This window comes from Pediculus humanus, genomic scaffold, assembly GCF_000006295.1.
Source record: "Pediculus humanus corporis 1103172107408 genomic scaffold, whole genome shotgun sequence".
NCBI lineage: Eukaryota > Metazoa > Arthropoda > Insecta > Psocodea > Pediculidae > Pediculus > Pediculus humanus.
Genome location: NW_002987033.1, coordinates 190,488 through 204,606, shown reverse-complemented (window position 1 = coordinate 204,606; position 14,119 = coordinate 190,488). Strand labels below are relative to the sequence as shown.

Here is a 14,119-nt window from a genome sequence, read left to right as displayed (position 1 = left end):
TGTTTGTTTGTTTGTTACTGTTGTTGTTGTAGTTGGAATTGGATAATTAAAAAAAAAAAACGAAACAAACGCATAAGCGTTTGTCTCCTTCCTTCCTTCCTTTGACAAAACCTATTTCTGAAAACATTTTGTCCTCCTTTCGATGATGGGCGGGAGGGGGATGAGTGGGGGGCGGGGGAAACAAACAAAAAAAAATCTATCGTGAACGTGCGTTAGTGCGTCAACAAACAAAAAAAAAAAAGGAAGGGAAAAAAAGGCAGTTTGTGGCAATCGTCGCATTTTTACGTGTTTTCAAATCCGTTCACATCCATCCATCTAAAAAAAAATTTAAAAATTTTCCATTTTCCGGTGACGATGATGATGATGATTGAAAATAATAATAATAATTTACGGGCGCGAATAAAATTTAAAAAAAAAATAAAAAATTTTTCGCAACTTTTTCGTCTTACCTCATCATCATCTCCATATGAAAATCATATCCATCTAATTAAATTTACATTTGGAAAAATCCATTTCCGGATGATGTTCCATAAACCTGAAGAAAAAAAAGAAAAATTTAAAAAAATTAAATCCGATTCAACGTGGAGGGTCCTCCACCCTCTCTCCCCTCCCCTTCCCCGCCGTCTAGTACAAAACTTACTTTTTTATAACTTCTTGTTTTTTAGCTTCGTCCGATGTTGGCAACCCTAGTTCTCGTTGCCTTTGATCATACATCATTTTCTCGACGACGCCTCTCATGTCGTCTTCCAAATCCGATAATTTCGACGGTTCCGGTTTTATTTTTCTCGTCGATATTTCTGGATCGGTCACCACCAAACGTCCCCACCATTCCATTTTATTCACCTTGACAAAAAAAAAAATGAATGCCAAAATAATAATAATAATAATAAAACTCTTTTTTGTTTGTCCCTCCCTTCCTCCCTCTTTCTCCCTCTCTCTCCCCTCACTTCCCCGTGCGTGTGCACAAAACATTTTCCCAGACGACAAACAACGACAACAATCATACGATGAGGTATATACCTGAACCTTAAATCCAATTCTCACTTGATCATTCTATTCTCTTCTATTACATAATACTAAACATTTTTCTAATTAAAATAAATAAAAAATGGCTGCTTTTTAAAAAAAAACGATTAACATCAATAAAATTCCCATGAGAGTTAATTACTATTTCGATTTTAATAAATTATTTATAATAGCAGACGATTTTATTTGTTTATTAAAAAAAAAAAAAAAAAAAAAAATTTAATGGTTTCGATAAGCGATCAAAAGTCGCCAGGCGCGCGTGTGCGTGTGTATGTGTTTCCCATAACATTTCTTGTCAATTTTTCCATCTCTCTCTCTCTCTCTTTAAATATTTTTCCAGTGATTCTCCAGATCAACCTTTTGGAATTATGTAATTCGATCGATTCATAATTATAAACATGAACATTAATTAAAGTAATTTATTTATTTATTTTTTTCCCATCACTTCTCTTCACGAAACAAAAAATTTTTTTTCCTATTTTTCTCCTGGTGACGGGAACTCTACCGACTTCTTCTCCTCCTCCTTCTTCTTCATTTTGTCCTTTTTCTCCTCTTCTTTCCATCCCGGAAGTAATACTTATAACGACGAAAAAAAAAAAAAATATAAACGCATATTTTTAATCGGATTTATATATAGATTTATCGATCGCAAAGTACTTAAATAGAAAATCCAATGTTGTTAAAACCAATGTCGATATGTTCAAATTCTTCTTTTTCTACGGAAATCTTGCTCAATTTAACCCTCATCATCATCATCATTATCATCATCATCATCATCATCATCATCATTATTATTATTATTATTATCATTTTCTTAAGGTCTTTAAGGATTTTCTCTTCTCGGGTCATCGATTTATCGGATTAACGAAATTTTTTCTTTTTTTTTTCTCTTCACCTTAATTTCCTCACTTTTTTTCTTTTCCTTTTTCTATTCCTGCTACGTCCCCGCCTCTCCTGGATCCCCCCCTCCTCTCATCTCATTCCCCCTCCCCTCTTTTCTCTCTTTTCAACACGCGTTTTTTTTGGTGACAACTTTTTTCCAACAGTTCATTCACTTCTTTCCTCCTTTCTCTCTTTCCTTCCTCCAAAAACAACAAAAAACCTTCTTTTCAATTTTTTTCAATTAATCATTTCAATGATGATGATGATGATGATGGAGAGGTTTCCGTCAAACGATCATCATCATCATCATCATCATGATTTAAAAACGTTATTTTTGCCACGCAATCAATTTTCAGGGTTTTTTTCTTTCGACTAATTTTGTTTTTTTCTCGTATATTATCGTGGCACGAGCGTATATGCGAGAAAAAAAAAACCAATAGAAATTATCATTAGTAAATTAATATTATTATTATTATTATCATTATTAACAACTTATCCGCGTCCACGGCATCCGCATTATTTTTGCCTGAATTTCATTATTATTATTATTTCGTTCGTTCATTCGTTTGTCCTTCCTTGAGAATGACTCGTAAAAAAAAAATTCTATCGAGACTGAATAAGCAAAAATTTCGTTGAACGGCTAACGAACGTATTCGACGGGTTGTAAAAAACACGTTCGCGTAAATATTTTAAACCCCTCCCCCACCTCCCCCCGTTATCATTGAATTATATATTTAGTCAGAGTTAAAGAATTTTCTCACCTCTCTCTCTCTCTCATTCTTTCCCAATCTAATTTTGTCATCGATGAATCTCGTTTTTTTTTTTTTTTTTTTGTATCGTAATTATTTCCTTCCGGAAAATTTTTTTACCTTTTCCAAATTGATGACGAGATTTCTAGAATCTTCCAAAACCCACGTGCTTTCCTCCATTTTAACTTCGTTGTAAAGTTCTCCATCGATTATCGGCGTGTGACCCCTGAGACCTACTTTCAAGTATTTTTTCTGAATTTGAATGTCGAGGTCGCGAGATCTGACGTTGAAGTTCACTTTGAGGGGAACGCGAAGCTGAAAATAAATAAATAATATTAATAATAATAATGATGATTGTAACGATAAATAAGAAGAATAAATTATATAAATGAATGATGATGATGATGATGATTGAATCACACTTTAAAAATTATTATTTAATCGTTAACGAGTGATCTTATGTGAAATAATGACGAACGCGAACACGTGGGTTTTTCCACGTTCGTCCGTTTGTTTGAATGCCACAAAAGTCACATTGCAAAAAAAATAGAGAGAGACAGAGAGACAGAGAGAGAGAGAAAGAGAGAGAGAGAGAAAGAGAGAGAGAGAGGGAAAAAAATGTCAATGAGTTATTAAATTATTATTAAATAAATAAATAATTTCATATTTTAATATTTATTTTAGGTTATTTTCATCATCACCATCATCATCATCACCGATTGAACTTTGTTTGATTTTTTTTTTTCCTCTTTAATTAATAAATAGTAATAATAATAATTATAATTAGAGCGAATGTAATGTCACACAATATATTAATTATTTAATCTCTACTTTAACCGAGATTAAAGTCGTGCGTGCGTGCGTGTGTGTGTGTGCGTGTGCGTGAGTGCGTAGCCGTGTTGTAAATTTTATAAAATCCGGCTCAAGCCGACGTGTTTGTTCAAGTTTAAGAAAAATCGAGTAAACAAATCCAGCAAAGGATTTTTAATTATTAAAAACCGCTTTTGCATATTAGCTTTCCTTTTTCTATTATTATTTATAATAATATCCTAATATGATTAAAAGGAAAGGAAAGGAAAAACCCCGGTGGGCGAACGACAATTAAAAAATAAAATAAATAAATTTTCCAACTTGACTTTTTTGGAATTTTTTATTAAACAAAAACGCACGTGCGAAAAACCAAAACACTCAAAACATAACGAAACAAAAAACAATGCAAACATTACAAGAAAAAAAAAACAAAACATGACGTCATATTTAACTTTGTATATTCTTCTTCTTTTTTTTCCTTTTTCTTTTCGGTTCGATATATATATTTATATTATAATAAAAAAAAAATGTCTTCTAGGCATAAAAAAAAAAAAATTGATTCGTTCTAAGAAAGAAAAAAAAATTAAATAATAATGATAATAATAATGGAGTAAATAATACATTATAACGAATGAAAAACAATAATAATAAACGATCGATCGATCGAACGATTTTCCCCGCATTTTCCTCGCCAGTAACGTATCACGTTAAACAAAAAAAAAAAAAAAAACAAGAAACGAACAAACTTATGTGATACGTCGAAGGTAGTTTTTGTTTGTTTGCTTGTTTGTTTGTTTGTTTTCTATTTTGAAAGAATGTTTTTCTAGCAAAAAAAAATTTTTTTTCAGTTTAATTTAATTTTGTTTTCCTCATTAATTACCATAACCGACGCCCAAATACGTAAAAAAAAAAAAAAAAATTTTAATTGATTTTAATGATTTAGTAAATTTAATTAATATCATTTACAACGAACAAACAACAACCACGAATGAATGCCACTGGTTTAGGTTTAATTTAACCTTTTGACATAAAGACGTAGCGAGGAGGTAACGGAAAATCTTACGAATCAGGTGTCACGTCATGTCCCTCCAACAAAAAAATTAAAACCTACAAAACCGAACCTTCCAACAACCACTTTCCCCCTTCTCTCCCCTTTTTTTTCTCTCTCCATAAAAAAACGATATACATAAGAACGTAAGAACGAAAAAAACCTTGAATAAACGAGGTAAAAAAAAAAGCAAGCGAACTGGCCGACGCCTTGAAAAAAAAAAAAAAAAAAAAAAAAATAATAATAATAATAATAATAATAAACGAGATGTTATGAGAGTGAGAAAAATTGATCACGAAAAAATCCAATGTCAAGAACTGGTCGCCTTTTTCAAAAGAATTTCCGTTTCAAATAAGACAAAATAAAACTAAAACGAGTACGTAACAAAAATCGTGACGTAGACAATTTAATTCCCGACTCCAGGTAAATTCCAGAATAAAAGGAATGACTTTACTCAGAGGTGATGCTTTTTTTTTGCTAGAACTTTCCAATTGGAAAATTTCAAAATTTTCATTTTATCAACGAGTGACAACGTATCTCAACAAAATAGTAGCACACTCAAAAAAAAAAAAATTTTCCTTTCCTTTCCTTTTTCCATTTTCCTTCCACGTTTCGAACACACGACGTTTAAATCAAAAACCTTGAACATGATAAATTTTCAACGCAATGAAAAAAAAAAAAAAAACTTAATTAATCGATATTTTTAGAATTAAATATGTGTGTGTGTGTTTATATATAAAAAATTGAAACCTTACATCACCCTCGGAACATCGTAACCTTGGACCAAATGATGCGAGAGAGAGAGACAGAGAGAGACGAATCACTCAATCTCCAAACAAACAATTCGCAGTAGTAGTAGTAGTAGTAGTACGAGTGTAGTAACCTCCCCAAGGTTGTAATGTATGAAAATGTCTCTCTCTCTCTCAAAACAACAACAACAACAGTCAGTCAATACACCGTCAAGTGTGATGATGATGACGATGATCACGATGACGTAGTAAAAAATGACGTAAACCACCGATCGACGACGACAACAAAAACTTTGGGGAATCTCCCACATTATTTTTAATTACCCAACATTTAAATATATAAAAATCATCATCATCATTATTACGAATGAATGCATGCGTTTTCCCGAGTACAAACGAATCGGAAAAACGTTTTTAAAAAAAGTAAAGTACTCGCGAACGACCTTTGACTCGAATCGAACCTTAAAACTTGGAATTTCCAAGTCGTTCTCCAACCTGCCGCCATTATAAATAAACAAATTGACATTCATTCTTTCATTTATTTTAAGCATTACGACGACAAATTCTCGTCGTTTTTAAAGCTCTATTTGTAAAACAACAACAAACAACAACCACAACAACAACCGGCTGACTTATTTATCGGTTTAAAAAATTTTTTTTTTTTTTTATTTTAAATTTTCATTTAAATAAATTTGCATAACGTGAAATTTTTTTTTTTTTTCTAACGAAACTCACTTATATGGACGTGTATGTGTGAGGGTCATCGAATTCCACGCCCAACCTGTTATTAATACCTAAAATAACGAGGAGGGGCTAAAATAAGAGGCGACGACCAAATAAATAAATAAATCCACTTGATGATGCCTTTTTTTTCTTTTTAGCCCGAAGGATAACAAAAAAAAAAAAACGAAGCCGTGGTCGTTCTTGATCTTCTTCTTCTTCGAACGTTCGAATCGAATGAGATCACACTAATAAACAACAGGTACTCGGATAATAATAATAATAATAATAATAATAATAATAATAATAATAATAATACGAGATGATGATGATGATGATGATGTTAATGACGGTCGTAAATGAACCGGGGTTACAAATCTTACATTTTTTTTTTTTTTGATATTCGCACATCACGTTTTTAACGTCCTAAAGGGATCGAGTAGGCAACGTCCATCCCATTTAAAATTTTTGGAATCGAACCAAATTTTTTTTTTTTTGAGCTCATCCACAGGATTTACTACTCAATTCCCTCGGGATATAATTTATAAAAAAAAAAAATCATTATTTCGTGCAAAGAGGAAACTGGTATTTGTTGTTGTTGTTTTACTATATTATTCACCGACCGAAAGGAAGAGAAGCGAGGGGCGGGGAAAAACGTGCTTGAAATCAAAGAGAAAAATTAAAAACATTATTATTATTATTATTATTATTATTAATTTCGTTTTCTTCGCCACGATGCGAGAGAGAGAGAGAGAGAGAGAGAGAGAGAGAGAGAGAGAGAAACGAATAATAATTATAAGGTTTTTTTTTTCTAAAGATACGACAATTTACGTTACAACTTGTAATTAATTATTATCCCATTAAATTAAACAAAAAAAAAATTAATAAATATAAATAAATAAATAAATAAATAATTAAATGAAACAAACGCTCGTGATGAATATCATTACCGGAGAGAAAAAATCAAGGGCAATATGAAATTCAATGCTAAACGTTGCGAAAATAAAAAAAAAAAAAAAAAAAAACGTTCATTTTGACACCGATACTCGATTCATTTTCCTCCTCCTTCTACCCTCTCTCCCCTCCTGCGTATGACGTGTGGAAATCAATCAAATCAAGTGCAAAATAGTAAAAAAAAAAACCCATTTAAACGAGTACTCTTTCAACGGGTGGCAGGTAGGTGTGTTTTATGAATTTTTCTTTAATTTCCTCTTTCCGGAAATTAAGATAAAAACTTTAAAAATAACTTGAGCGCGTTTTTTTAAAAAAAAAAAAACCAAGTAAAAATTTAAACGCCCACGTGATCGAAAATAATAATGATATATAAAAAATTGAAAAAGACATTTTTCATTACATTACTCATATAAAAAATAAAATAAAATAACTTTTACGACGAGTACACCGCGTGAAAGAACAACATAAAACTTTTATGACCCCCCTCCTCCTACTCCTCCTTCTCCCCAACATTTGGTTTATCAATAATCGGGTAATAAAAATAAAAAAAAATAAAAATGAAAAAAAAAAACCGCGCGTTTTAACCTAAAAAATTAAATAAATAAATTTTCGTTTGATTTAAAACGATCTTGCATCTTCCGATAAATTAATTTAAATCGTAAAAAAAAAAAACTGCTACTGGTACTACCACTAATAATAGTTGTAGTAGTAGTAGTAGTAGTCCTACTACTACCACTACTACTTGTATTGCAACAAATACTGGTCTGTATAACCTGCTCATTATTACCAAAACTCACAGAGCACAAAATGCAGAGAGCGAGAGAGAGATCAAAGACTCCAGCATCCCTTTTATTATCATTATCGCAATCGACCCACTTTGCTCGCGTTCGAATCCAAGAAAAACGAACTCGAGACAAAAATTTTTTTTTTTTTGTATAATTTATTTTGCACACGTTCGCTAAGAATTAACGAATGAACGCAACACGTGAGATCGTTTTTTACGTGCGTGCGTGCGTGCGTGTATGCATGTGTGAACGTAAAACGTGCGTGTACAATTAAATTTGACCCTAAGGGCCCAATGCCGAAATTAATTTGGAGAAAAAAAAAATTAAATAAAATGACCTGCAAATTAAAAAAAAAAAAAAATAGTTTTGCAATTTAAATTTTTCTTCTTTTTTTTTTTTTCGGTTCGAAAAAATTTTACGTGACCCGGCGTCGATGATTTTGGAGAATTCCAAAGAGAGAGAGAGAGAGAGAGAGAGAAAAAATTCCATTTTCATTGCCAAATATTTATCCAGTGAGAGATGGTTCGATCGATCGATGGATCGAACGTTAACGTGTCTCCCCTTCCTGCTACTTTTCGTCGTTAAATAAATGGCGGAAATGTGAAATTTTCACTTTTCAAATGTCAATACCGAATTAATTCAGGGGCGGCGATGAATCATAAAAACATTTAAACAAAAAAAAAAATGCATAAACAAACATTAAAAAAAAAAAAAAAAAAAAAACATTCAAAATTTTTACGTGCGATTTTCTCAGAAAATAAAGTTTGACGCCGCCACGACGTTCGAAATGCAATAAAAAAACAAAAATTCCACACGACGTAATCATCATCATCACTATCGTTATTCATTCATTCATTCATTCATAAAATGGTGAGAAATAAAACAAAACAAAACAAACAAAAACAAAATGACCTTTCATTCAAGGAATATACCAAAAAAAAAATTGAATCACAATTGAAACGACTTCCTCCAAAAAAAAATGTCAAAATGCAATCTCGCGAAAACAATTTCAAAAAACGATAAATAAATAAAGAAAAACAGGAAAAAGTATCGTCATACGAATGACAAACAAACTCGCGTAAGAAGATTTGTAAAGACGAGAAAAGCAATTAACGGATATTATAACATCACCTTCAAAAATGGCGTCACACACAAACACGAAGAGACATAAGAAGACATAGGAAGACACTTCAATGACAATTTAATGAACGCCTTTGACCCAAAACAGCCTCTTTCAACTAAGATTTCACATAAAATTAAAAAAAAAATTATAACTCTGCGAATCAATTACGGCGTACCATCGTTTTTCTCTTTTTGGAAAATTAAAATTTTATCCTGTCTTCTGCTAACTCCGTGATTTATTAATCGTTAAACGTTTAATTTTAACCTTGATGAGATTTCATTTGTAATTATTTCGTTGTTTTAACGTACGAAAAAATAAATAAGTAAATAAATAAAAATGCTTTCACTTTTTTTTTAAAAAAAAAAAAAAATATTTACATCTGAGACACGCGCGATTTTTTTTCTCGTTTTTGTTAGTCATACTCCCCCGAAAAATGTCAATTCCTCTCCCCTCCCCCCTCTCTCTTTCACACACACACACGCATCGTTTCGATACATGCATGTATTATTGATATTTCTTATTTAACACTCTTACAAGACAAGTGACCTCAAAAATATTCTATCATTAATTACTCATTTAATTAGTGAGAAAAAAAAAAAAAAAAAAATTCGTAATTTCAACTTAGAGGACGAACGCGTGTTTCGTTTCATGTTTCTTTTTTTTTTCTTTTTTTTTTCCGTTCGATTTTCGAAAACAAAATCACGAACAGATAAATTCTCATGAGAAAGAAAGAAAGAAAGAAAGAGAGAGAAAGACGAACGGTAACCATTTTTCTTTCTTTTTCAACTACCGGTTCGATCAATTTTTAAAATCAAATAAAAATAAATTCAATCAATCAAGTTTGTTTAAATACCTAAATAATAATAATAATAAAATCATTTTCTCGAGTGACTACGTTTGAAAGAAATGATTAAGAGATAGAATGAGGACGTTGTTTGTTTTGACGTAAATAAAGACCCCGTGAAAAAAGTAAATGAGTCATAATAAACAATGAGAAATGCACTAGAAATTTTTTTTTTTTTTTTTTGTTCAGAAGGTCGACTTTTTGCAACGTGAAAAAGCAAAAAATTACAAAAATAAGAAAAACCGGAAACGGTGAACCACCCACTCGGTGATTTAAACCCGGACAAAAGAACGTACAAAAGAAAAAAGTTTTGATTTTCTTTTCCGCACTCGTCCTCATCAAACCCACCTCCCTCCCCAAAAAAAAAAAAAACGAGAATTCGCAAAGACGATCTTCCCTTCGTGATAATAATAATAATATCAATGATGCGACTTTTTCCAAAAAAAAAAAAAAAGTTAAAATTTCGACATTTATCCAAATAATTATTTTGAATTTGACCCTCGGTCTCGATGGCTATAATCGAGGTTAAAATCATATCGACAGAATAAAATTATCATTATTTTATTTTATTTTTTCATTTATACGATTTGTATAAAGAGAAGAAGAAGATTTTCCCATCATCATTATTATTATTATTATTATTATTATTATTATTAATTTTTAATACCAAATTATTTGTGTTATTAACCGTGCGAAAAACACGTAGAGAAAAAAAACAATCGTAAATGTCTGCCATCATTAACGTCTTCCACGTTTTTTTTAAATTTAATTTAAACATATTTAACCATAAATTTATTTAACCGTGCTTACATTTACAAAATAATAATAATAATAATAATAATAATAATAATAATAATAATAATAATAATAATAATAATAATTTTTACAACTTCCCGCTTTGGCTAATTTTTTTTTTTTTTTTTCGGATCCCCTTTGTAATTTACCTTGGAAAGAGAGAGAGAGAGAGAGGGAAATAACTCCCCGACAATATTTGAATATACGTATGTTTTTTTTATTCACGTGTCACAAGAAAAAAGATGAAAGGGGAAAACAACGAAATAATAAAAAAAAATTTTTTTTGACAAGAATTTGGACGTGGCACGTAAAAAAAAAGTCAAAATCAAAATTCTCAAAACCATTTCTTTTTTCTTTTTACACGTATAATCAAACCGGGGGCACGTCCGACAAATTTTTTATTTTTTCTATCTTAATTAGCCGTTAGATAAAATGATTTCAAATGTCAAAAACAACAACGTGTCTGACGTAAAAAATTCCCGCCAGTGTCTGCTACGTCTACTAAGCCCGGAGGAGCCAAAAAAAAAAACACACGCACACGCACACACACGCACACACACACACACAGACGCCAAAAATTAACGTCTACTTTTTTATTTATTTATTTATTTATTTACGGAATTTTTATTTTTATTATTTTGCTAAAAAAAAAAAAAATAAAAAAAAAACAAGTTTCGCGGTCAATTGAATCGCAAATAAATAAATAAATAATGTAAGCGGTACGAATAAAATAAACACACATATGCGAACAGGTACACAGGTTTAAAAATAAGCAGAAAAAAACACCTGATTACGTATTGCTTAATTAGCAAATGATAATTAATATAAATACGATTGAAATAAAATAAAATAAAATAAAATAAAATAAAATAAATAAAAATATTTAAATCTCTCTCTCTCTCTCTCTTTTAACTTGGATTATATTAATTAAAATCCGATAAATTAACTTATTAATTTATTTTTTATTTCCATCATCATCATCATCATCATCATCATTGTATTTACATTCACTTATGTTTATTTTTAAAAATGCGAAAAAAAAAAAAAAAAATGTAGCGAATAAATAATAAACGCGAACGACTTTTATCGTTACTAACAAGTTGTTAGTAAAAAAAAAAGACTTTACATTTAATGAAAACAAATGTGTTGTTTACAATAAACAAACAAACAAACAAACAAACAAACGAACGATTCCATCGTGTAATAATGCCATTATAAGGACGACGGTAAACAAATTTAATTAATAAAATCGAAAAGTGAAAATTATTCTATTAATAAACTCAATTATTCAATCGATCATTGATAAAAATAGGGGGAGGGGAGAAGAAAGGAGGAAGAAGGTGGGGAGGGAGTAAAACGCGCGAAAGATTAATTTACACTCATATTTTGTCATTTTTTTCTTTTGTTCCCCCCAATGCGGTTCAATTTAAAATCAAACACGTGATTATTTCTCTCTCTCTCTCTCATCGTCGTCGTCGTCATAACGTGGAAGAATCGAAGAATTTGACATTTTTAACAGGTTGTTAGGAAACGTGACATATTTTATGACGAAAACAATAACATTTACAAATATCTTGACACGATATGTCACACAGTAAATCACACACACACACACACACACACGCACAATGAAAAATTCGATTTTTTAATTTTTTCCAACCCAATCATTCATGCCAACCAAAAGTGACAAAATAAATCGTATAAGAAAAGTAAATAAATAACACGCGCGCGTGCACGTGCACACATAAACAAACACACGCGAAAAAAAAAATGAAAAGAAAAATAAAGAAATAAAAATTTTTCACGCGGAAGTAAATTTTCACGTATCGCGACAAAAACGCGATAGTCCGTCGATAGGCCACGAAAAATATTTTTTTATCGGTAAAAATTTATTCAATAATAATTTATTTTTAATTTTTTTTTTTTGTTTTTGTTTTGATTTTCAGGTTATTTTTCCATTTTCTTTTTCCTCATCTTTCAGCGTCATGACTAATATAGAAATCATAAACGTACTCGATGTCACATTTTTTTTTTTTTTTTTGTTTTTATTGTAACCGCGCGATAAGTAGTTTTTTTTTTTAAAGACTACTTTTTGATATCATCGAATAATGTTACATAATGTCATCGTGCCTTCTTCTCAACGAAACCCTTAGCAAAACAAAAACAAACAAAAAACTCTTCTCGTATTAGTGGTTGTTTGTTGTTTGTTTCAAAAATAAAAACAAGATTCATTCGTGCAAAACGTAAATTTCCTATTAAAAAAAAAATTAAAAGGTCGCCATAATAATAAATTATAACGAAAAATATTTAACGGAATTTTCCCTTTCCCCCCTCCGCTTTTTTTTTTTTTGTAAAAAAAATTGTTTATAAAAATTTTTAAGGTTTTTTTTTTTTTAATGTTCGACCAAAAAAAAAAAAAAATTTACAACCAGAATGTTTCACGTAGACGTACAACAACAACAACAACTTTTTTATGCGTTTTTCGTATTATTATCGTAGCAATTACGATATTTTTTATTACAGGATTTGAGGTTGGGTTGTGCGCGATTTCAAACGATTGAGAAAAATTAAATTTTCGACCATTTTCGAGAAAAAATTCAAACTCAAATTCTTCTTCTGTTTTTTTTTTTAATGTTTATCGCGGTTTTTATTTAATAATGACAAAATACAAAAAAAAAAAATTAATCTCGCTCTACGTGCCGGCCAGTAATGATCAATAATAACAATAATAATAATAATAATAATAATAATAATAATAATAATAGTAAAAATATATATATATAACAATAAGGAAACATTAAAATGCGGACCTTGTCGGGTAAATAGTTACTATCTAACCGCGCTCGTAGTACGAGCCTATTATGAATCATTGAATGATTTTTTTTTGTAATAGAAAAAGAAAGAAGAAACAAAAAAAATATTTTTTTTTTCTTTTCCTTTTTGGCAAAATCAATTTTTATTGTTCCTAACGAAATCGGATGCCACACTAATCGGATGATATCAATGGACGATATAATTAATAAAAAAAAAAAAACAAAAGAAAGATATGAGGAAAGTTAAAAAAAAAAAAAAAAAGAAATCAAAACCGCACCGAAGCCTAAATTGCAATAATTCACCCACCCCCCCACTCCGCGCCGGATTTACGATTCGCACTACAAATTTTATTTGTTTACAATGTATATATGCGGGATTAACGTTAATCCGCGTCGCGGGATTACGTCAATAGTACGCACGCATAGGCACACGTACAAATAGTACACACGAAAAAAATTTTTCGTTTTGCCAACGTGATAAATGAATGAATGAATGAATGAATGAACGAACTCGAAATAATTGTGTTCTTTTAATTACCTACGAATTTCCATTTCCGACTTGGAAAAACTTTTAATTTCCTAACGGAAACGACGACGACGACGACAAAAAAAATCAAACTTTTCTAATTCTTCCGAAATAGGAATGAAAACGGAGGGGGTGGGAAGGGTAAGGGCGAGGAAGTAGTGACTACATCCTTATTCTTTCTCTTAAAACGTTCAAACACCCTCTTCTCCTCCTATTATTAAAAAAAAAAAATTCTACGTCGAAAAACTCAACGAACATATTTGTTAACATTGTTATCATTATTATTATAATTCTC

The 14,119-nt window shown here is 30.5% G+C and overlaps 1 protein-coding gene across 1 annotated transcript in view; it reads right to left on the bottom strand.

The window, feature by feature from the left end:
- Positions 1–483: 483 nt before the first annotated feature.
- Positions 484–14,119, bottom strand: part of Phum_PHUM060120 (Nuclear migration protein nudC, putative) — a gene marked incomplete at both ends in the record, with an annotated part of 30,441 nt that continues 16,805 nt past the window's right edge. Inside the window, 3 exons of the mRNA XM_002423399.1 lie at positions 484–535; positions 641–843; positions 2,778–2,972. Coding sequence (XP_002423444.1) covers positions 484–535; positions 641–843; positions 2,778–2,972 — 450 coding nt within the window. The remainder of the gene's footprint in view (positions 536–640; positions 844–2,777; positions 2,973–14,119) is intronic.